This window comes from Seriola lalandi, unplaced genomic scaffold (assembly GCF_002814215.2).
Source record: "Seriola lalandi dorsalis isolate HSWRI2012SDOR001 ecotype SW California unplaced genomic scaffold, Sedor1 jcf7180002054256, whole genome shotgun sequence".
Classification (NCBI taxonomy): Eukaryota; Metazoa; Chordata; class Actinopteri; order Carangiformes; family Carangidae; genus Seriola; species Seriola lalandi.
In genome coordinates this window covers 366,164-391,483 of record NW_019524809.1, presented here as the reverse complement: position 1 = coordinate 391,483, position 25,320 = coordinate 366,164, and the positions used below count along the sequence as shown (strand labels likewise).

Genomic DNA, 25,320 nt, shown 5'->3' with positions numbered 1-25,320 from the left:
ATGTATGTTCATTGTAAGAGATTCAAGGTCATGTCTTTCTTCCAGTTTCTTCTCTTCCACCATCAGCCTCCACTCTCTCCAACTCAGAGCCAATAAAAAGCAGTGTGTCGGTGCCTGTTCTACAGCAGGACGAGGTAAATCTCTCCTGACTGACTGAACTCAAAACAAAAGTATGATATCTAGTATCCAGCATCTACAATTTAGTGAACTGATATATTTAAAACTTTACTGATAACGTAAGAACGAAATGATTTATTTTCTCTCATCACTGATTCTGTGAGTGATTTTTTCTCACCATTTTTTCATGCTTTTCTGGTTTTGTCTCATTTTATCAGACAGACAGTGACAGCACTTTTGAGACTAACTTGGGCATGAGGAGAAACACAGGCAGCTCCACGTCTAACATAAGTCTCTCCTCAGGAATGGCCTCCATGTTGTTTGTATGTCCACATTCACTTAACTAGATAACACGTTTCTGATAAAAACACACAGAGCAATTATCCTTTAATTTAAAAGAAAATGCTTCATGTTAATGCTCCAGATAGAGTGAGCTTCAGGTCAGTAATTTGGTACAATGGAGTTGTAGTATATAAAGGTGTGGTAACATTTGATATTGTCACTGTAGTTGTTGATAGCTGCCATAAAATAACCAGAGAGGATGATGTTTTCTCTCCTGTGTCATGTTATGATCGAGCAGGACAGCAGCAGCATCAGCAGCCTTCACCATGCAGACTTTGGTGACATTGAAATTCAGGGAAACATCCAGTTAGCTGTGAACTACATCCAGAAGCTTAGAGAATTTCACATCTTTGTGGTGCACTGCAGGGAGCTGGCCATTGCCGACACCAAGAAGAACCGCTCTGACCCGTAAGTTCACCGTATGATCACGGTTGTAAAGGTAGAGGAAATGTTATACCATCAGGTGAATATGTGACATAAAGGCTGGAGGAAAAGCACTGGCTGGCCAGAAAAGAGGATGAAACATGTATCACATTTGTCATAACAGTGTCATAAATTTCCTGTCAGCAATTATAATGATTCTCTTTTTTAGTTTAGAATGGGAAAGTGACTACTGTCTTTTTTACAGCTATGTGAAATGTTATCTTCTCCCTGACAAAACAAAGTTGGGAAAGAGGAAAACCACTGTAAAAAAGAAAACTTTAAACCCCACCTACAACGAAATCCTCCGGGTAAGAATTCCATGTTTGGTCTTTTACACATTTCTCTTATGTCAAATACTTTTTTTTACAAAGTGTTTGTTGCCTTCTTCTACTTCTTCTTCTTCTTCTTCCATAGTTCAAAGTAATAATGGAGGTGTTGAAAACTCAGAATTTAAACATTTCTGTGTGGCACAACGACACCTTTGGACAGAACAGCTTCCTGGGCGAGGTGGAACTGGACTTGTCAGAGTGGGACTTCAGCAACACACAGATAAATGAATACACATTAAAAGCCAGGGTAAAGGCTTGATTTCCTTAAGCAGCCTCTGAGTATTGCCGAAGTTATTTTAATAGAAATTCACTCACCAAAGCTCAATTCTTCAGGTGTCAGCACAAACCTCAGCTCTGTCTTCCTCACATCTGATGGATGGCAGAGGATTAATGAAAGTCGCCCTGAGATTTCTGCCGCAGACAACCAACAGTGAGCTGATGATTCCTCAGCTTCTATCAATTATTTCCTTTCCTTTTAATTATTATCAGCACTTATTGTGGTCTGACTGCATCCACAGGTAAGAGAACATCTAAGATGGCGACTGGTGAAGTGCAGATTTGGGTGAAAGACTGCAAGAAACTCCCTTCAGTCAGAGGAGAAATCAACCCGTTTGTGAAATGGTAAAATGTACTGCCTATGGAAACAGTCAAAGTGTTCAAAATGAAATAAATAAATGAGTACATTTAAAGTTCCTTTTCTTCTGCTACAGCACCGTACTTCCTGACACAAGCTGGAAAAGCCGTCAGAAGACCAGGGTGGTGAAGAGAACAGCCAACCCAATGTTCAACCACACCATGGTGTATGATGGCTTCCGAACAGAAGACCTCAGAGAAGCCTGTGTGGAGATCACAGTGTGGGATCACGAACGACTGAGCAGCCACTACATAGGAGGCCTGAGGCTTGGACTAGGGACAGGTGAAATTCGACTCCACTGTTACTTTTTTCAAACACAGTTACACCTACAGTCTGGATGCTTTTGATATTTGAGTTTCAACCTGGGAATTTCCATGTGGGATTAAAGTGCAATCTGAATTTCATTACATGCAGTAAAGATCAGATCAGATCAGTTCAGATCAGATCTTTACTCTCCCTCAATTGAAGATTATCTTTGCAGCATAAAAACATAAACACAATACAAACACAATAGGACAAGTGCTACGGTATAGAATGCAATAAAAGGTCCATGTCATAAAGACAAAGAAACAGTAAGAAAAGGGATAATGGAAAGTGCTAAACTGTGCAGGGAACCAATAGGCAGTTTATGGCATATTAGAATTAAGATGCCTTATTACATGTAGAACAAATCAAAGCTTGATCATATTACAGCTATCTTTTATAAACCTTTGACTAGAGAGAAGGATTTAGCTTTTACTACAAACAATGTTGATTCCCAAACCAACAAATCTATGATGTGTCTGTAAAATAACACCATGAACTTTCTGATAACATTAGAAACATTTAAATATCGAAAATACAGCCTTTGTTGCCCTTTGTTGCATGTTATCTCAGTGTTCAACTTAATTTCTCCTCAGTATAAACACCAATGTACAGACAGCTGTCTGGAGTTCCACTTCCTGTCCTTTAAGAAAATTCAGAGAAGAGAGAAGTGATGTTTCTTCTGAAGTCAGTAACCAGCTGTAGAAATGTTTAGTCTCAGACAGTGATCATGTCTAGAACTGTGGATGGATATACTGCCCAGATAATGAACAAACTTTACATATTATTACATTTACACTTTTGTTTACACATTAGTGAAGACATTTCTGGAGATGGTCTAGAACACCCAGTCACACTCCCTTCACAGTGAGGGTTGTTTACATCTATGTTATATTATGTTATATTTTTTGTCTATATAATATTTTAAGTGTAAATGGGGTCTTTGTTTCTCCCTTACATACAGAAGCATCAATCATTCTAACATGAGTTTCCATTATTAGCTTCATACGAAGAAAATCTTTTCTGTGCCTTCTATGCAGGAAAGAGTTATGGGATGGACGTGGTTTGGATGGATTCAACGACAGATGAGGCAAATTTATGGCAGAGGATGTTACAGTCTGAAGGTGAATGGGTGGAGGATGTTTTACCTCTGAGAATGTTGATGTTAGCAAAAAGCATGTCAATGTGAGACTGAATAAGATGTGTTGCTAAATGAATGGAAATGTTATAGGAGCACACTGCATATACATCTGGCTGGATCTACATACACACTATACCTTAATGAGCAACTTGTATGTATCTGTATAACTGATGATCATTGTATGATACATTAATGCACAATCTAATGTGGCAGAGGATACAATCTAACTTATAAAACATAATCGTTTTAATCTGAATATTTGATCTGAGCAGTTATTATAATCCCGTTGTTCTGATTACTGCATCAAGCACTTCTTATTTTCAATAAACAGAATATTAATGCAACTTGTTATTGTTGTTATATATTTGGTGGTAAAATGAATTCACTTGAGATGTTCCTTCATCTTTGAAAAGTCAACACTTTATAATATATAATACAGTTGAGTTAACTATACCAGACAATAGTCATCATAAATATTCACCTCTGAAACAGCAATAATCTTATTTCTTTTGTAGTTTTCACAACATGTGTGTTTTACAGCTACACTATCAAACCAGCTCCTCACTACAACAAACTCTGGTGTGAAATTTTAATTATTTAAACAAGCCGACACTACCTGCTGCTTTTAGAGCCATCCTCCTCTATCACAAACCTGGACATGTTCATCTGTGATTCTCTTTGGCAGTAACTGCAAATTAAGAGCATTATTCATCAAGAAGGAATAGTGTCACACAAATTCTTAACACAGATTTTGAAGCTGCAATGGCCAGCCGAAAAGGCTTCTTTAAGCGTCTGAAGCCAGGCAGGAAGCACAATAAACGCAGAATCTAAGGGTAGCTCAAAATGATATTGTGTGTTGCTGTTATATTCACTCTCTTCAAATTAGAGTACTCTCCAGCAACAGATACAGATTAGATGTACCATCTCTCTTGACAGTCAGATCTGCTGTTGAGCCAAAAATCAACAACTGAGATAAATATTCCCAAGACCTACAACCAGTTACAACCACACAAGGCTGAGACTTAACAAAAAAACATTGATCTAGCCTATTCCATACTGAAACATCTCAGTAAAATATGAAAATCCTACCTCAATAAAGCCATAGATGATAACTAAATTTATATTTTGTGCAGTATGTGTATTTGAGATTCAACCTTTATGTAATAATAATAATAATAATAATAATAATAATAATAATGATAATGATAATGATAATAATAATAATAATAATTATTTTTCAATCCCAAATTATGGAAGTCAGAAGAATTTTCATATTTCCTAGTGCATTCAGTGCAGCCATACTTCACCTCTCACCTTCGCACAGGTCTACAGCTGTCTGATTGGTTTATCCGCCCTGATGCGACAAGAAATCCCGTTGTACTATTGGTTTTCACGTCCTGTCAATCGAGATGGGAGGCAGCTAACCAGCTTCCTGCCTCATCGTTGCTAAGGTAAGTTAAACAGCTGCGTCAAGTGTACCGCATTTCGCTCTGAAGTCAGGCCACTGTGCCATCAAAATAAAAGTATGAAGCTGGCTTCTTTGGGGGAAAAAAGCAATTTGATTTGCTGTTGGGGTGTTTAGATGTGTCAGAAGTTAACATTGGTCTCTCTCCTTATTCCATACTGAGATGTCTCAGTGAAATATGAAAATCCTACCTCAATAAACCCATAGATAATAACTAAATTTATATACATTTTATGTACAGTATGTGTATTTGTATTGTATGAGATTCCAACCTTTATAATAATAATAATAATAATAATAACAATAATAATAATAATAATAATAATAATAATAGTTTTTTCCAATAATAATGATGTGATGCTTGTTGTATCAGTGTTGTCTCACACCCGTGATTTCTATTAGTTAGAGGTGATACAAATGCTGGTTTCCTTGGAGCTATAACCGTGCGTAATGAGGCATATCTGGATGCGTTTGCGCTTTTATGTATGGAGTTGAAAGTGTTATTTGTCCTCCACTTATAGGGAAGTGGAAGTCAGCATCCTGGAACATTTTACCGCTATTAAAATTGTATTCCACGTGAGCCACTGTGTGACTTTTAACTGACTTGTGTTTAATGTTTAATAATGTATAATGTTAAAGATATGTGGCTCTTTCTGTAAGTTTTACACCTTGCAAATTATAATATGGTTCCTCTTAGCTTTCAAAAACAATACAATAACCAGGATCGCCTGTGTGTAGGATTATTTTTATGTTTAAAAATTCTCAAAGACCGCTAATTTAAACATTTTAATGCTGCAATTTAACTCACACTGTGTCTCTTCTTTACATATTACTCAGCATAAAAATATAAAATTGTAAACAGCCGTTCGTTTCGCTTGAGCTGTAATTCCGTTTGACAGCAACACATAATATATTGTTAAATAGTATGTATTATTTTGAAAGCTATACACGGAAGTACCATTGCTCACTGTCGCTGACTTGTTCCTCACGTTTAAAACTGTTGGTGATGCTGTCAGTTCATATGGCTAACGCTACGGTACAGTACCTTGTTAAACAGTAAAGAGATGTGGCAGCTCAAGGACAGTGCAGAGTTTTATCAGGAGCAATTCCCTCTGCATGCACAGTCTCCATTTTACGGAATATGACAATTCATGGAGTCGTTTGAGAGCCATGCGTTTTCTCCTACAGTTGGCAGGCAGGTATTTTCCTACAGCCAGGCGTCGCACTGGAAACGCATTATTTCATTAGGCACCACGGCTGGCTGGTGATTTTGCATGGGTGCTAGCTAACTAGTGGACAACACTCATGTTTGCATTTTTGCGTAGAAGCAACATTGTCATTATCAGGCAGTGTCTAAGGCCTTCGTTTTGATTTCATGAAATGTCTTTGCCCACCTCATGGGGAGGGGGGTGGGGTGGTGGGACACGCACGTCCCTCCGTAAGTCTCAACTTCCAGACATGAACTCTTAAATGACTGTTACGTGTTAGGTGATATTTCCGTAATCGGTGTACAATGAAAATGCGGAGACAAGTGACATTTATTTATAAACTCCTCATTCACTCGGCGCCTGGCTTACGGTCGTAGTGTACCGTTTATCCTGCGGCTGGGTTTTTAGGCAATTAACAGAAACTTAACGTGTAGACTCTGAGGCAAGACAAACAATGTGGACCGGGTCTTAAGACAGAGGACCAACTCAAGACTGTCACACCACACCGGCTGTGTGTCACTGAGGACGAAGCTGAGAGTGTTAACCCACGCCAACCCTCAGACTCCACAGCTCCTCCTCACCAGGGGACACTGAACGAGCTTTTCTACACACTCTTCGTACGTGAGGACGTCCAGGCTCTGTGTCCACCCGTCTGACGGTCAGTTTGTTAGAGGCTTTGGGGACCAGCATTGAATCAGCCATGACAAGGCACTTCTGAAGTCTGTCATCTCTTCAGCCAATGGATGTTTTTTTGATGTGAATCCAGGCTGAAGTAATGCACAACCTCACGTCCAGAATGTGTTAAAATCAAGGGTTCTCAAATCCAGTTTTCAGATCAAGGACCCTTAAATTACTGCACATACAGACATGACAACAGGGGACCTCATCTGAGCCTCTTGTGGATTACTGTTGGTACTGTCATCTGGGACAGAGACTCCTGGAATCACATTATTTCATATTTGTTTTCCCCCTTCACTTTGTTGAGCACAGACCCCTGGATACACACTGAGAGGCCTCCTGATAGTCCTTAGACTCCACTTTGAGATTCACAGGTAAAAGTTCTTTCCCTCCAAGAAAGAACTTTTTGACCATGCACTGAAGACTGAGCTGGAAGCCTTACCGAGGGTCAAGCACTACACTGAGTCAGCCATGCCTATCAGAAAAAAAGGTAAGTTATTGTCTGTGCCACAGGTATTAAGAGTGAACTCCTCCAGCTTTCATCAAACCCTTTAAATACTAAATGTGAAAGACCAGGATGGTGTCATATCACCACATTGTAACTGTCTAACTCGAACTTGGTTGTTCAATCTTTTGGGTTCTAGTGGCCTGAGAATATACTGCTAAACGTTTATGGACACATCTCCCAACAAACAACAATGTTCTTCCAACTTTGTGGCAACAAAATGCTCAAAGACAGCTCCATAAAGAAGTTGCTCTCTCATTTGGTGTGGCAGAACTTGACTGGCCTGCAAAGAGCCCTGACCTCAACCCATCCAACACCTCTGGGATGAACTTGAACCCCGATTGCAACCCAGACCTGACCCCCAACATCAATATTGAACCTTACTTATGATCTTGTGGCTGGATGGGAGCAAATTCCTGCAGCCAGGAAAACCTGTTCATCTATCACATACGGCTGGAGTGCTGGGGTGTCCACATTCTTTTGGCCATATATTGTATGCCATCCTTTGTCCCTTTCTGATAAACTGAGCAGGGTCTATTCTCTTTGCAGTGTGGTGTGAGTACAACTATACGGCAAACCAACCTTTATACACTAACCTTTATACACACATAATACTGTCACATCACACTGAACATTGTCTGATTGATGTATGAAGAATGTATATATTATATGAACAAACCAATGAAACTCCACAGATGCTTTTATCTGCCCCTCCTCTGCAGACACAGCTCGAGCCTTGGGGCTTTTAGAGGAGTACTGCACTAAACTGAGGAAGCTGGAAGAGCAGCAGCTCAAAACTGCCATTCAGAGGGTGATGGGGATTTTCAAAAGCAACCTGTTTGAAGCTCTTCTTGGTAAGTCAGCAGAACACAACCAATTCACCAAGCAGCTGTTGTTTTCTGTCAAGTTCATATTGTTGTGGTTTTCAGAAAAACAGTGTCAGATTTTTGATGTTAAAAGTGTTTTTGTGACTGATTGGCTGTCATTTAGTTGGAGTTTACAGAATAATGGGATGGTGTGTGAAAGTAATTCACAGGATCACACGATGACTGCAGTCTTCCTGATGCATCCACAGTTTGATCAGTCCCGTCTTTACATTTGCACACAACCAACTTCAGGGCTACAGGAGGGCGGTCGCAGTTGAAGTTGATGAGAGAAAGCACTGTATTTAATAATTACCATATATAATTATGACATACTAAATAGAGCAGTGAAGAAATGGGTTTGCTGAGCATGTGTTCATCCCATCCTGGAAATGTCAATGAATCACCTGCTACAGGTTAAACTGTAGTCATCACTGTTAGCAGAGACTTCACTGATAAACCATAATTACACTTAATTACATAAAAGAATTCCTGAATAAGGTTGATTACCTCTGTCTTTCTGTTGTCAGGTTAATTTATGTAGCACCAAATCATAACAGACGTTATCTCAGAGCACTTTTCAAACAGAGCAGCATTCCCTCTCAACATTCCCCCCATGAGCATTCACCCAAATCTGCTCTCTCTTGCTATTTTTAAAGGATCATTTAAATGTCACAAATGTAATTAAATGAATACTGTGCCAGACCTCCAAACTTTAGAACAACCTCAACTGCATCCAGGGTTGCACGATCTTAATCATAGTCAGATTGTCCTAACATCACCCTGTGAAATTGCTGATAGCCGATATGATTGGGGGTCGGGGTTGGGGTGGTTGCAGTACATACCACATGGCTGTTAATGCGAGAAGCGCATTTGTCTCTGCCGGTCAACAAGCGATTACACTCCTCTGCTCTTTCTTAATCACAGGTAAAGCTGATCTTTATAAAAGATTTCCGCATACTTTATGAACAGAGGGAAAGATGAATGAAAGGATCTTTTCTGTCTTTTCATCTTTACTAATTAATCATTTAATTCACTGAGCAGCTCAGAGGCTACCGGCAGCTACCAGACAATTTTAAGGTGGAATGTTTTTATCCATTTCATTTGTTTTTATCAGCTCTCTACATGACATATACTTTAGTGATCGGATCTTCAAGCGCTTAAATGTATGTATCGACTTATTTGAACTGTAGATATTTTATTTCATCACTTGGAGAAAAAAAGTAGCAGAGCATTGTTCTGGTGGCTCCGGCAGCTCTACACCTATGCATATGCAATCATGATTGCAACAGGCACGCACATACTCTTTGTTGTGTGTAGGTGCTGCACTATGATTTAAAGGGGCATTAGACAACTTTTCTTTGTTTCAAACCTTTTATAATCACTTTTTAATGCCAATGAGTGAACAGGCTGTTACACAAGCCAAAAAATTTGACATTCTTCTACTTACTAGGTCGCCTCAATCGGCCATGGTCAGCTATTTTTGTGAAGTGCTTCGAGTCATGCTTTCCCGGAAAAAGTATGTTGGTGTGACGCTTGCGATGTGTGTGCTCGCTCACGAGTGCAAACTCCCATACAGTGGCAACAGAGCGTAGTAGCAATAGCAACGATAGCTCAGAAATTTAGTCCACTAATAAGCGACCGGCACCCTCCACAAAACAGACTCCAACACAGACTCCATGTTAGCCCAAAAAGAGGGGTATATCCACTGTAGCCTGTCTGGCCAAACGGGTATTGGACTGACGTCGGGCGAAAATTAGAGTAAACATCGACAGGGCATTCAAGTCATGGAGGGAACTTCGTTCTGTTTTGAAGCTCCAAAACAACGCCGATGTGGCCTTTTTCCTGTTGGACAGGTAAGATAACATTACAACAAAGCATGTGAAATAGTTGTGTGTGTAATTAATTTGATATTGTAGTTTTCGTCATCTTGTTACCTGAGGTTAGCCAGGTTAGCTTCCTTGCTAACGCGGACGACCTGCAAAGTAACTAACGTAGCAATATAATGTCTTGAGTGCATAACATCAGCTAATTCATCCGGACTCCCGGGGCTGATATGGATAGCTTGTTTGAAAATTACTTTGTCAGCTAATGTTACGAAGCAATCAACACCAGATCAATGCAGCATAGCTATGTTACAGCTAGATGGCTAACCTTTACTTGCTTGCTTGAATGCTTGTTATCGCCACAAACTTACTATCTGAGTGAGCATGTTAGTTGGCTAGTTTTTTTTCCATTGTCCTGCTTACGATCAGATAAACAAATGAGACTGCAAATATGACATCCTTGGCGGAGACAGCTAGCTGTAATTAAGCCACGCTGCATGGATCTCGGGATTACAGAAAGTAACGTTATTCTAAATATGATTATAATTTATTTTCCAGGACTCTAAATATAGTATTTTCTTTCCAGCTACCATAGATAGATAGATAGATAGATAGATAGATAGATAGATAGATAGATAGATAGATAGATAGATAGATACTTTATTTATCCCCTGGGTGAAATTCATGTGTCCATTAGCTAATTTTTGATGATAGGAATAATAATGATAATAATAATAATAAAAACAGTTAATAACAAATGAACAATAATAATTAAATAAGTCCACTTCCTTTGGCTGAGGTGTTATAATAGCCTGATGGTAGTGGGAACAAAGGATCTCCTGAACCTCTCTGTTCTGCAGCACAGTGAGATCAGACGTTTGCTGCGCCTGTAGCTGCTTCTCTGTTCTGCCAGAATTTTTTGGAGAGGATGGTTGGTATTGTCTAAGATGGCCTCCATCTTATATTGCATACGTCCCTCCACAACAGTCCTCCTGCCAAGCACAGGCCCAGCCTTTTTGACCAGTTTTGACCTTCTTGTCCAGTCTCTTTGTGTTCATGTCTGACATGCTGCTGCCCCAGCAGTCCAGCTTGTCTTTATGAATGGGGAATTAAGACAAATAAGACAGAAACCCCAGCACTGGCAAGTCAGGGCAATACTACATCTACGCCAAGTAAGCATCCAGGTCTTTTTAGTCATCCATCATCAACAATTGGAGGAGAATCTGATGGTTAGTTTGTTTTTCATTTCTAACTTACAGATGACTCAGTGCCAATGTCAACACTACCAATATGTATACACAATAGTGTATGAGGTGATAAAACCCTATCACATGAAATGACTATGCTTTCTCTGCTTATGACATTCCATTCTATAGCTGGGATATGTGTATAAACCTGCTGCACACGCAACAGAGTTATTTGGTGATACTGAAATGTTAGCAGGGATCTCAACAGGGATGACTGGAGTTGGACCACTTGCCTGAGGATCAAGCTTTGGAAGAAACGTGTGTTGTATAATGACTAGACATTACCCCATTATCGCCACAATGAACCCCCATTTGTGATTCTACATTGTGTTATTGTCTTTTTGTATTGTGTGATATGTACTCACAATTGTTTTGTGTTAAGCATCAAGTCCATGGACATTTTGGAGGACTGTAGTGGATGAGGAAAAGGCGAACAGCTTTATGAACAGTGTGTAAGTTGAACACATCTCCTCACCACATGTTGTCATCTAGCATGTCTATTTTACAGTGTGGAAGTGATTTTTTTATTTTTTTTTGTATGTTGTAGAATTGATTTGGACAATGAACCGGCTTTAGACCCGTCAGATGTTTACTATGTCCCACCTATCCGTGTGCGGTATGTATTGGCAAAATTTGTCCTCTAAATGCTTACAAAATAGAAATATTCACATAGTTCTTGGTTGTTGAACAGTTACATTTGTATTTTACTATGCATGTATGCATTTTCCTACATATTTTCTCAAGCAGTGCTGCTGGTGGATTACAGAAGGTCATGAACATGGCTCAATGGACATAATGTGGTGACAGTGGGTAAGAGACAGACCAACCGAAACAGTGTGACCATGGAGAAGCAATTGCAGATTTCAGCACTGATGAGTGAGTATATATTGAAGAATTTTTTTATTTGCCATTTGTAACAAGTGTAATTACTGGTACGGAGCCAGAACAGTCCCCTGTGGAGCCCCAGTGCTACTCATCACTGTCCCTGAGACACAAGCCTGACGTACTGTGGTCAAGTTGTCAGGCATACCACAATCAACGACGTGAAGCAGGGATCTACCCCCATCCCTTCCAGCTTGTCTTTAAGAATAGGGGGTTGGATGGTGTAAAATGCACTTGAGAAATCAAAGAACATAATCCTCATGTAACCACCTGGCTCATCCAGGTAAGAATGGGCCCAGTGGAGCATGTAAAAGACGGCATCATCCACTCCAGTATGTTCTTTGTAGGCAAACTGGGAGGTTTAGTGCATGTTCAACCTGTGGCTTCAGAAGGTGGAGAAGCAGCCGCTCCAGGGTCTTCATGATTTGTGATGTTAGGGCCACTGGTCTGTAGTCATTTATCTCAGCCGGTTGCCCTACTTTAGGTACCAGAACAAGACATGATGTTTTTCACAGGACCGGGACCCTCCCTGTTTGTAAACTTAAGTTGAAGGTCCTCTGGAGGGGCTCATCCAGCTGGGCTGCACAGTCCTTTAACAGCCTCGGCCACACAAAGTGTAAAATTTATTTTTACATGTACTTACCAAATTTGGTTACAAAGGACTTGAAATATTTGTGTCTTTGTGTATTTCTTTATTCTGGACCCAGAGAAAGGGATGTACAAGGATCGAGGTGTGATCCATTCACTGGACATCTGAAATGCAGCCAAAAATCTGACAAAGAAACTTCATGTGGTAAGAGTGAAAACCATTTGACATAACTTATTTCATTCCACTGAGTAACAGTTTTCCATTTTTTTATATTTTTCAACATGTTACCACAAGTTTTTTGGTCTTATGAAAATTACATTTTGATGGTAATAGTAGAAGTTTTTTTTTTTTCCCCTTTTCCTTTTTTGTTTACAGGCTGGGGTGATATCTGGTCAGTCTGCCATACTGGTCTGGATGAGGTACATTGTTAACCATTTTTGTTTTTGCCGCCAGAAGGCGGACAATCGAGAGGAGTTCATGGTGAGTATAATGGGATTTCACAAGACAATACAACCACCACAAGGACAGACAAATACTTTGAAATGAAGTGTGGCTCAGCCGTCATCAGTTCATCTTGTATTGATTCACTGCATTTAGGGCAGGGAGCTCTTGCATTACATTCATTTAGCTTACGCTTTTATCCAAAGCAACTTTTACAGTAAGGGTCTTGACATTCTGCATGCTAAGTGTCATACGATTCTTTCTTTGCATTATGTACAGTACATCAAATTACCACTGAAGTAAATCCTCACCCACTGAAATGTGTACTACTACAGCAATTGCTAGCTAAGCTAGCTACTGCTCTTGGTGGTGGATGAGCATGTATGTCACACAGCATTATTACTTCTACTGAAAATGCCATTTTATTTTATGGTATGTGGCAAGGGGTGCTTTACCATGTCACAGGCATGCATGAATGGGACCTTGGCAGATGTCAACATCCAGCCTGGGATGTGGCGAGCCGTGAGAGAGACCACATTTGATATCTATATGTCAACCAGAAAGTTTCGTAGGTCATACGTATGAAAACATATTTTATTTTTTGTATGCCTGAAGAATTATGAGGAGAGTTCAACAAGTTCACTAGAGAATGATGCCACCACTGATATGGGAATGCCACACAGTAAATTGTCACTGTCAACTAATGTTAAACTTGTTGTCTTTCAGAGAGTGTACAGCAAGAAGTCCAAACGTTAGTGTCCACATAGTAAAAGCTGCCAGGGTGTGTGTGTGTCTCTCTCTCTCTCTCTCTCTCTCTCTCTCTCTCTCTCTCTCTCTCTCTCTCTCTCTCTCTAGCACATGACTGCATAACAGACAATGGGAGCAAGAAAAATTCCTCAGAATATGGCTTAGACAGTCCTTTATTATAAATATCTATTGATGGACTTGTAAAACATTAAATATACAGTTGTGCTCATAAGTTTACATACCCTGGCAGAATTTCTGATTTCTTGGCCATTTTTCAGAGAATATGAATGATAACACAAAAACTTTTCTTTCACTCATGGTTAGTGGTTGGGTGAAGCCATTTATTATCAAACAACTGTGTTTGCTCTTTTTAAATCATAATGACAACATAAACTACCCAAATGACCCTGATCAAAAGTTTACATACCCCAGTTCTTAATACCGTGTATTGCCCCCTTTATCATCAATGACAGTTTGAAGTTGTAGATGAGGTTCTTTATTTTCTCAGATGGTAAAGCTGCCCATTCCTCTTGGCAAAAAGCCTCCAGTTCCTGTAAATTCTTGGACTGTCTTGCATGAACTGCACGTTTGAGATCTCCCCAGAGTGGCTCAATGATATTGGGGTCAGGAGACTGAGATGGCCACTCCAGAATCTTCACTTTATTGTGCTGTAGCCAATGGCAGGTCGACTTGGCCTTGTGTTTTGGATCGTTGTCATGTTGGAACGTCCAAGTACGTCCCATGCGCAGCTTCCGGGCTGATGAGTGAAAATTTTCCTCCAGTATTTTCTGATAACATGCTGCATTCATCCTGCCATCAATTTTGACCAAGTTTCCTGTACCTTTGTAGCTCACACATCCCCAAAACATCAGCGATCCACCTCCGAATTTCACAATAGGAATTGTGTTCCTTTCAACATATGCCTTGTTGACTCCTCTCCAAATGTAACGTTTATGGTTTTGGCCAAAAAGTTAAATTTTGGTCTCATCATTCCAAATGACTTTGTTCCAGAAGTTTTGAGGCTTGTCTCTGTGCTGTTTGGCGTATTGTAAGTGGGATGCTTTGTCGCATTTGCGTAGTAATGGCTTTCTTCCTGCGACTCGACCATGCAGCCCATTTTTCTTCAAGTGCCTCCTTATTGTGCGTCTTGAAACAGCCACGCCACTTTTTTTCAGAGAGTCCTGTATTTCAGCTGAAGTTATTTGTGGGTTTTTCTTTGCATCCCGAACAATTTTCCTGGCAGTTGTGGCTGAAATTTTTGTTGGTCTACCTGACCGTGGTTTGGTTTCAACAGAATCCCTCATTTTCCACTTCTTAATTAGAGTTTGAACACTGCTGATTGGCATTCTCAAGTCCTTGGATATCTTTTTATATCCCTTTCCTGTTTGATACAGTTCAACTACCTTTTCCCGCAGATCCTTTGACAATTCTTTTGCTTTCCCCATGACTCAGAATCCAGAAACGTCAGTGCAACACTGGATGAAAGATGCAAGGGTCTGTCAGGAGCCCAGAAACTCACTGACCTTTTATACACACACACTGATTACAAGCAAACAGATCACAGGTGAGGATGTTTACCTTAAGTAGCCATTCAAACCCGTTTGTGTCAACTTGTGTGCATGTTATCAGGCCAAAATCTCCAGGGTATGTAAACTTTTGATCAGGGTCATTTGGGTAGTTTCTGTTGTCATTATGATTCAAAAAGAGGAAACACAGTTGTTTTGACAATAAATGGCTTCACCCAACCACTAACCATGAGGGGACAAAAAGTTTTTCTCTTATCATTCATATTCTCTGAAAAATGGCTAAAAAATCACAAATTCTGCCAGGGTATGTAAACTTATGAGCACAACTGTATATACAGACATTGTAAAACTTGTAAAAAGATATGACATTGAAAAAAAATGTGAATTTTAGTTTAAAATTTTTTAAATGAAAGTTTTTAAAATAAAGCTGCTTGTATAAAAAAATGAAAAGGTCGTTTTTCTTTATAGTTAATGAACTCACGCCGGAACACAACACATTTTCACACATGCTTTTTCTTTTCTTTCACAACAAACTTTTTTACTTTGTCCTTGTCCTCCACCCTCTAGCATCAGTGTCTCTGCTTTCATCTAGTAGAGCTGCTGCATAGCCTTTAGAAAGGGAAACCTGAAAGGAAAACAGTGACAGTGTAGAAAATGGCATGTTTTATTGTGATACATTCCCTATTTTATGTATGCTGATTGACAGTAACAGTAAAATAAACAAGTGTATGTATAGGTTACAACAAAGTAAACCACTAGAAACTAGACAGTTACAAGATGTTTTTTTACAGAACACATAACTCTGTCATTACCTGCACAGGTTGTAAAGCCACCTGAGACCAATTGATTTGTGAATTTGAGCTATATGAATAACATTTTATTGATTTGCTGTTATAATTGATGTCAGTTTAGGACTGTCGTTGTCTCTACAAACTCCAAGACCAATTCAATACAGTTAGTTGAAAGTAAGTCTGTATTTTGCTGAAACATTAGCGCATCTATTCAGCTAAATGAGAGTTGCAATTGAAACTCGTGTCAATAGTGAAGTGTGGCAACTCTATAATAGGGCTATAATATTCCATGCAATCTCGTGCAGTGTTGCTGTTTTGGTCGATGCGTGCTCATGCCCAAGGATTGCGAGCACAACCATGAGAGCGAGCAACAGAAGGCTGACTGCACTGTCACTTCACTGCCACAAATGTCACTAAAAACAACCAATTTTGGGATCTTATCTAATGCCCCTTTAATAGTGAAGGAGATCAACAGACAGACAGAATACGTAATTTAGTTTGGTTTCTTATCCTGCTGTTTTTATGGTTGTTAATAGAACGTTTGGACAGTCAATGAGGAGAGAGGCGAACAAAACGGAACACACTTGTTTCTTTTTTTCAAAGGGTAACGTAAAGTGCTCTCTCTCGTCAGTCTGACTAACAGGATGATAACTGATTTGTCTTTGGTCATTTTGATTCACTGATGCCTAAAAAAGTCCTAACATGCCCCTGTATATTTGTCTGTGATAGAAATACTTAAAACTCTTAGTACACATCAACATCTGCCACTTTGCAGAAGAAAAAAATACAGTACTACACATTTTTTTATAAATAATGCATACATACAGTACTGTGCAAAGGTTTTAGGCAGGTGTGAAAAAATGCTGTAAACTAAGAATGCTTTCAAAAATGGAAGTGTTAATAGTTTATGTTCATCAATTAACAAAATGCAGTTAATGAACAGAAGAGAAATCTAAATCAAATCAACATTTGGTGTGACCACCTTTTCCCTTCAAAACAGCATCAATTTTTCTAGGTACACTTGCTCACAGTTTTTGAAGGAACTCGGCTGGTAGGTTGTTCCAAACATCTTGGAGAACTAACCACAGATCTTCTGTGCATTCTTAGTTTACAGCATTTTTTCACACCTGCCTAAAGCTTGCACAGTATTGTATATCTGAGTTTTTATTCAACATAGAACATATGAATCATACAACTTGGAGGAGATGCTTATATAATTACTCTTATTTTAATACATTTTTTTACATACCTGTTCCAAACCTTATGAGATGTATTTTTTCTTCATTGTTCATAACAGAATTCCTTATACATTAACATAAGAAGCACATTATTCAGTACCATACCAATCCTACCGTCCCTAAATTAACATTCCTATCACTAGCATTTAAAGCTTAAGCCTATATGATAGCACGAAATAAAACAAACAAGTGCAGTGTTTCCTCTAGGATTTTTTTCAGCAGTGGGGGGGGGTGCTGTGAAGGTGGAGAGATGTGGCGGTGGTGCATTTGCAGCTTGAGAGACTTATCATTTTTTTGCTTTTTTTCTCAATACATAAATCAAATCTCTATCTGTCATATTATTGGATAATATACCCAGTATGAAAAGTGTTGGTGCTAAACTACAATTAATTCTGTTTAATCTCTTTTTGAGCACTCTTCCAGAACTCCATTACCTTTTGGCAATCCCAAAAAATATGTGTGAAGTCCCCCACCAGTCCACAGCCCCTCCAACAAAGTTCTGATATATTGCTGTATGTGGACATGATAAAAGGGGTTTTAAAATGCCTCATTTTCACCTTCAAACTCCCTCTCGATCTGGCTGTTGGTTAGCTTATGTCCTGCTTTGAATGTTCATCCCATTATTCATCTGTTATTATATTTGCTTCCAGCTCCCATTTTTCTTTGACATCCAAACTATTATCATTAGTCATGTTGTAGTGCTTTATACATTTTTGACAAAACACCTTTTTTTGTCTCGTCCTCTATAAATGAAATTTACAGTTCCTCCAGTTTGGTTGGTTATTTACAAATCCTTTCCCATTCCTAATGTTTCTGAGGTAGTGTCTGTTTAAGTTGTTCAAATGATTTCATGATTTGCCCATCAAACACCTGTGCGATATACTGTATATTAACCCGTTGTTTGCCCATTTGTTAAATCCTGCCTAAAGGCTCTGATTATCTTCTTCTGTGGGAGTTCAGAATTGTCATTTTCAAAAACTAAACCAATCACAGGGAGTTGGAGTTTGACCCAGAGTCACACTTCATATTTCTAATATATGGTGAATTCTTTTTGTTTTTTGTGCCAAAGAAGGGTTTCCGAATCCTTTATATGGATTTTTTTTGATCTGACTACTCTTAAGCACATCATTCAGTCAAATACATTCATGTGTTAAAGTGGCTAAAGGTCTCATTTGAAAACATTTGTGCTAGACTGCTAGAGCTGTAATCATTGACACACACTTGTTTACAGAAGGTATATGTAGATGTATCTGTTGCGACACAGCCGCATTGTCAAAAAACAGTAATATTCCAACAGTTGGGATGCCAAAAGAAATACTGTAAAAGAAAATAATTGATTTGCCTTTTAAAAAATGTCAAAACACTGTTGTAGAGATGATAATTGGGCTTTAAAGTGCAACACTACATGTAACTTTACATAAAAATCTTGTATATTTAATAGAGGTCCGAACAGTGTTATGAAATTATGTCATATGCAAACCTGGATTTGCTCTTGTTTTCCAATAGGATGTTGAACATGCTGGACAAAAATGAGACTACTGTTAAGGTTAAACATCAGCACTTTTCTGCATCAAGTGAAACGTTACACCAAAGCTACTGCACACTCCACCATCCAGCGTTTTTCACTAAAGTGGCGTTGTCTGTTGTACACATTCACCATTGCTGTCTGTCTAATAGTAGTTGCATGGATCTGTATCACTGAGGCATACTCCTGTCACTTCATCATTGGTGAGTTGGAGGCTGACTAACCACTCAGCCACGACCACGTGATGGGTGACACACTGCAGCAAATTGCAGATAAGATACTTGGCAGGAGTGAGACAGTGGGGCAGTCTAGCAGTGTCTGTCTGTGTAACCCAAGATACAGATTGTTTGATTGTTTCAGTTAGCAAGGCTGTTCTCTGCTGGTTCTCTGCTATGACAGGAGCTGATCAAGAGGTAACGGATGTCACATAATGACAGAAATATACTACTGCTTCAGAATCCTGTGAAACATCATGGAGTTGCAACTACACGACTTTGCAGAGGTGCAGTCCTGCTGTGGACTGTTTGCTGAGCTCAGAGCAGGCTCACCGTGGCTCAGGAGATAGAGCCGGTTGTGCATTAATCAGAAGAATGAGTCCAGTCTGCATGTCTAAGTGTCATTGAGCAAGATACTGAACCCTAAACAGCCTCTGAGTGGTGTGTGTGTGTGTGTGTCTGTCTGTTTCTGTGTGTCTGTCTGTGTACTGTATGAGTTATCTGTGAATGTGAATGGGTGAATATGGCTTTTACTAATAATAAGAATCTAATAAGATTGTAAACTGTGGCCATAAAGGGATGCAATACTTAGATAAGCTGTGGTGTTCAGACCATGATTGATTTATATTAAAAGTGTAAAAATATTCCCCACACCTTTACACCACCACCAGTCTGGAATGTTGACACAAGGCCAGTTTGGTCCATGGATTCGTGCTGTTGATGCCAGGTTCTGATCAGCAGAAATCCAGATGAATCAGACCAGGCTACTTTTTACCAGTCTTCACCTGTCTAGTGTTGGTGAGCCTGTGTCCACTGCAGCCTCAGGTTTCTGTTCTTGGCTGGCAGGAGAGGAATCTGATGTGGTCTTCTGCTGTTGTAGCCCATCCACCTCAAGTTTGGATGTGTTGTTCACTTTGAAGCTTTTCTGCTCAACACAGTTGTAAAGAGTGGTTATCTGAGCTACTGTAGCCTTTCTGTCTGCTCCAACCAGTCCATCCATTCTCCTCTGACCTCTCTCATCAACAAGGAGTTTCCCTCCACAGAGCTGCTGCTTACTAGATGTTTTTTTTGTTTTGCACACCATTCTGAGTAGGGCTGGGTATTGCCACTGATTTCCTGAATTGATTCAAGTCCATTTCAAAAGGTCTCTGTGCGTGGTTGTTGCAGATTGCTTCAAAAGGTTATGTAACCACTGTTCCGATGGTTGCAAGTTTACATTCATTTACTTGTGTCGAGCGCATGAAGCATGGAATTGGAAATATCCATTCAGAGAAAAAGTTGCAGTACAGGCACAGGTCCAGCAAAGCTAATAGGCAAGGCTATGAAAACGTAGTTAACCTAGCCTTCATTTCCAGCAGTACTGGGAAAGCAGCACAAGCTGTCCAAGTTTAACATACTGACTTTGTCATATTTCTGTGTAAACGAAGTGACAACCCACCGTGATGTCACCATTCGTTTGTTAACAAGCGTTTTGAAGCTAGGAGTTTGCATTTTGGCTGTCGCCATCTTGGTTTTTTGAAACCACAAGAAACCATAATTGGTTGAGAGGGTGGAGCTGAGGAGGAGCAACGGGTGGCTCTGACCCCCGAGAACCGAGGACACTATGCACACCTACCCACACCGGCTACCTGAACGCAACAGGCTCCTGGATACGCGGTACGAAGTCGCTGCTAACACAGTCAGCATTCATAATTCGAGGTAAACTTTATAGCTTACTGTTAAAATAATCTCAGTAGCTAATTGCATACATGTCCACATTTGGTAAATATCACATATATGAGGAGAAAGTTTGTAATGTTATTGTAGCTGAAGCTACTGTGTGTAAGCTAACTGTCTGGTGTAACAACTTTTATTAAACCGTAGACCAAGGGTAAAACATGTTATAATGTGTTTTAAAATTTGTACTGCAAATCTAAGGTTACGTTACTGAACTTAGTGTAAACAAAAATAACTTTATTGTAGTTAACTGTCATGTCAAGACCTGCTGTTCAAGAGCAGATCAGCTGACATATGTGTCGTGTTTGTTAATATTAAGTTTAGTTCAGTGTCTGTTGGCTAGTTTTGCAGCTCTAGTTCATTTCATTATTGATGATGGGTCAAAACATCTATTTGAATGGAGTGCAGTGTATGAATGCGTTCATATTTTTTGTGAATGCTGAACTGAACAAATTAGTTTACAAATGCCGCTCACGTTTTACGACAGTTTTAAGGCACGCCGCATGACATCATCATAGACGTGGCCTGGCATGGCTGGTGCTAGCGGTACAAACGGTATTAAATGTAACTCATGTCTGTGATTCTTTAGTATACAATAATTCATTTAGTTTGGGAGTGGCAATGATTTTGGGCTGGTGATAAATGGGTAGAAGGACGTTCTATTGAAAAACAATAGTGGCCTATTTATTATAAAAAACAAATACAATTTTTTAAAATGAACTATGAACGTGAGCTAACTAATTTTAATCTGTATGAATTGAACTTTGAACTAGTTCTTTCTAAGTGTGAACTGGCACATCACTGTTGGAATGATTTTGTCTCTTTCAGAATAAAGAACATCACTGAGAGCTGAGAACTATCATGACATGCATCTGCACAATGACACCAAAGTGAGTATTGGTTTCTATTCTATTGTTATTTAATTTAAAACAGAATAGCAGAATGTTTTTTACAACTAAGCTGAGGGAATAATGTATTTTCAGATAAGTGTGAGATCATTTAATCAGCGCTGTTTCTTTTGTCTTTTTGTCTATAGTCTACAATATGATACAATTCGCTCTATTATAATGTTTTTTTCCATCCAGCTAAGGTCTGGAGCTTTGGGGACACCTACAACCTCTTCCAGGAGTGATGGAGGACCTGCACCACCTCCACCTGCATGCTGCTGTTCCAAAAGCATCACTTATTTAGAGGGAGACTGTTACTGAATCAAATAAATTGTGATGATGATGTTGATGATTATACTATTCTATATATAAAAATTCTATATCACTGTTGATTCAAATACCTTTTTTTTTTTTATTATGCAAGCTTAACAATTGACAGTGAAGTACAGCTTTAACTTTTGTATGTTTTGGTTTTTGATTTTAAATAGTTGATTGTAAATTGCACACTACAGTATTTAATTAATCCATTTATTATATTCTTTTATACAGGTTTCCAGTGTTGTAAATTGTTCAAATTAATGCGGTTTACAGTGTCCAATAAAGTTATGTATGAAGATCTTGCTTTAACTTTTTTGATAGCTTTTATAGAACACATCTGCTTTGAATCTTCACAGTAGTAACGAGGACAGAATGTGTGAAATATGCTTAAAATAAAATGTACCAACCGTAAAAAAATTGAATCACAGACTTCTCAGAGTGTCTTTTAGAACAACTGAACGTTGAACAAGAAATGTTCAGGCAACAACATGTTAGAGCTAACTTTGGTGAACTGAAAACAATGAAAAGTCAAATGTCCACCACATTGACACACCTCTACCCAGATTAATAGGCAGGTCACTGTGTGTGTCAATCACGTGTTAGCCACGCCCTAAAACCACTCTGCTTCATCATCTATTTTCTTTTAAATGGGACCATAATTAGGGTAATTTTCCCATTGACTTCAATACAATCTGACTTCTTTTTGCAACCAGTGGAGTCGCCCCCTGATGGTTATTCAATAGAATGCAGGTTTAAGGCACTTCTGCATAGGCTTCATTTCCCAGACCTGGAGTCGACGTCCATCCAAAAGAATGATGAATAAAGGCACTTTTTCATTTTCAATACCTAACGATTTAATTCACTGTGCAGCTCAGAGGCTACCAGCAGCTACCAGCAACTTTTAAGGTGGAATGTTTTCTTATGTCATTTAAAGGTGCAATGTGTAACATCTGGCCAAATCTGCCCAGAACTTTAGTTTAGTGATAGGCTGATTGGATAATTACATGAAAAAGCAGGTGCACATGTAGTGTTAACGCCATAAATTAGAATTTGCTCTCGTTGAAAGGGGGCACCAGTCCTCGGGTAGGACAACACTGAATTACTTAATTGATAAATTTCAAATCTCATATCAGAAGCCATGACTTCTCGATTCAATGGATCTCCAGTCTGTACGTCAAAAGAACACAACAGGACAATAACTGGTGTAAATAAAGAAGTTTATTAACTAAACTATTATCTACAGAGTAAATGCAAGGTATAATAATCATAAAGATGAAAATAATAATGAAATGAGCAGTGTGATGAGTTGGCAATGGTGGGAGAGAATATGTAATGGCTATACACTATGGCTATACAGCTAATGATACTACGTCTACAAATAATTAAATATTACTTATTTCGACATCAACCCAGTCATGAGCAGAGTGTTAAGACCGGCCTACTGTGAGTTGCGCTGTAGCTGGAGACCCTTGGCTGGAACCCAGGTGGCCATGGTTGCCGTGGTAACCCTGGAGACGCGGGATGTAGGTGGATTCTCCTGGAGGCCGTGTCCCTTTATCATGGTGGTGGATTCTGCCGGTGTCTCAATGGTTCAGCTCTGGTGGAGTTTGCCAGGAGACTTTCTGTCTCGGGCACTCTTGATTTTTGGTATGCTTCTCTGCAGGCGGTCGTGGGCAGATGTGTTATCTGCCGGTATCTCTTGCGGGTTGATGTGAAATAACTCTGAGGCACTTCACTTTGGCTTGATAACTTTAGAGGAGACTGGTGTTGAACAAATGACTCTAATCAGTCAAAAATCCTCAAAAAGGAAAACTTGATAATAATTAAAAGTAGCAAAATTACTCTGAGGCACTTCTTTTGTTTTGGTTCATTTGGACTTGACTTGGTTTATGAAAATAAAAGATTGCGCATGTAAAAAAATAATGTTATTTCGAGCATGGGGCAAATAAAGAATAAACGACGCAAATGAAACGATAAAGTGCAAAAATGACTAAGAGCCATGAGTTTGTGGCTAGCAGCTTAGAGCTAAGAGTTTGCATAGCTACAGAGCCGGGACTTTGAGCTTTTTTTTTGAGCAGATGACTAGAGCCATGTGTGAATTGATCAAGACTATTTTATCCCCTTGGGGCTGGCATTCGTTTCAGGGGCGTCACCCGTCTTCTCCTGTGTTTCAACTTGGAGAAGAGAGTAATTTTCCACAGAACTTTTGAATAGTTTAATTCTACAGCTTACCTATAAACTCGCACATCCGTCTTCCACCATGACCATAAAACATTAAATGAAATAAAATATAAACCTAATGGTACTAATAATGACAGACAGGACTAATACCAGTGTTGATTTCATATTACTTCCTTCAAACCTGGAATTAATCATGATACAAGTGGTGAACTGATCAAACAATATAAACATTTCCTAATGCTAATAGTGTATAAATGTGGATTACACAGCAGTTGTAACTGTAATAATAATAATATGGACATTCTGGATGTCATGTAGTGTGTGTTACCATGTGTGAAGGATGCTGACAGTAGGTCACATGAAGGACATTGTCTTAAAATCTACATGTTACATTTCAAACATTCTATTGGATAGAAGTTTGGGGTTAAACTATTGCATAGAAACATCTCATGAGTTACAGAACAGATATTTAATTATATATTCTTCCTCAGATCTGTGTCTGTGAAGAGAGTTCTGCTGGTCACTACCCAGGATGGGAATGTGGGTTGTAGTTTATGACTCTTATCTAGAGAGGGACAGAGGAAGGGAGGTTGGTGTTTGTGTTCATGCATGACACAGAGAGGACAGGAATCACACCTTAGTGATAATCAGACCTTTTGGTGTTACTGGTCCTATATAAGAAACAATCAAATACCATTAGACAGAGTTTTATTGTTACAACCTGGAGATTTGGCCTATGTTCTCCAGATGTATGGTGTCCATTTATTGATCCTCTTGAGCTGACCCTTTGACCCTTGGTCTGGTTCTGTGTCTCACTGGCATGCTACAAGCATGGTCTGTTTGTGAGAGACCTTTGTCTCTGTTTCCTATCAATTTGATAGTTTGATGTTGGGAAGAGTAACAAAGAGTCAATTGTGGGTCCGTAACTCTGCATGTCCTTACAATGAACTTCTTTAATGGCTTGTGACTGATGCCAGGCCAGGTATGAACACTACAAACAGGTGTTCCTGATACAGGGCTTGGTGAGTTTGGCATACTGTGCTAAAGTTTTAACCACTGAAAGTAAAAGTGAGGGATATTCCAAAAATAATATCATATAGTTTTTATTCATCACTGAACCTCATAAAAATACAGCAAACATAAAGCAAGATAAATCACCAATATTTTTTTTTTTCCAACCTTT

At 39.1% G+C, this 25,320-nt stretch overlaps 2 protein-coding genes and 1 long non-coding RNA gene across 7 annotated transcripts in view; all 3 read left to right on the top strand.

The window, feature by feature from the left end:
- Nucleotides 1-3,633, top strand: part of sytl2a (synaptotagmin-like 2a) — a 13,856-nt gene extending 10,223 nt beyond the window's left edge. For all 4 annotated transcript variants that reach the window (XM_023404834.2, XM_023404835.2, XM_023404833.2 and 1 more), the window contains 9 exons: nucleotides 46-134; nucleotides 336-440; nucleotides 698-867; nucleotides 1,088-1,190; nucleotides 1,297-1,458; nucleotides 1,545-1,641; nucleotides 1,730-1,832; nucleotides 1,922-2,127; nucleotides 3,189-3,633. In XM_023404834.2, the coding sequence (XP_023260602.1) occupies nucleotides 46-134; nucleotides 336-440; nucleotides 698-867; nucleotides 1,088-1,190; nucleotides 1,297-1,458; nucleotides 1,545-1,641; nucleotides 1,730-1,832; nucleotides 1,922-2,127; nucleotides 3,189-3,337 (1,184 nt within the window). In that variant the 3' untranslated portion in view covers nucleotides 3,338-3,633. The remainder of the gene's footprint in view (nucleotides 1-45; nucleotides 135-335; nucleotides 441-697; nucleotides 868-1,087; nucleotides 1,191-1,296; nucleotides 1,459-1,544; nucleotides 1,642-1,729; nucleotides 1,833-1,921; nucleotides 2,128-3,188) is intronic.
- Nucleotides 3,634-5,796: 2,163 nt separating this feature from the next.
- Nucleotides 5,797-25,320, top strand: part of LOC111653999 (disks large homolog 1-like) — a 56,554-nt gene continuing 37,030 nt past the window's right edge. Inside the window, exons 1-2 of the mRNA XM_023404812.2 lie at nucleotides 5,797-7,130; nucleotides 7,868-7,999. Coding sequence (XP_023260580.2) covers nucleotides 7,112-7,130; nucleotides 7,868-7,999 — 151 coding nt within the window. The 5' untranslated portion in view covers nucleotides 5,797-7,111. The remainder of the gene's footprint in view (nucleotides 7,131-7,867; nucleotides 8,000-25,320) is intronic.
- On the top strand, nucleotides 8,982-14,091 carry LOC111654038 (uncharacterized). Of its 2 annotated transcripts, XR_015437163.1 has the most exons (5): nucleotides 8,982-9,864; nucleotides 11,464-11,533; nucleotides 11,629-11,697; nucleotides 11,829-12,756; nucleotides 12,928-14,091. It is a non-coding gene; the product is annotated as an uncharacterized LOC111654038 (long non-coding RNA). The 2 variants fall into 2 exon arrangements; XR_015437162.1 differs by having other exon boundaries at nucleotides 8,982-11,533.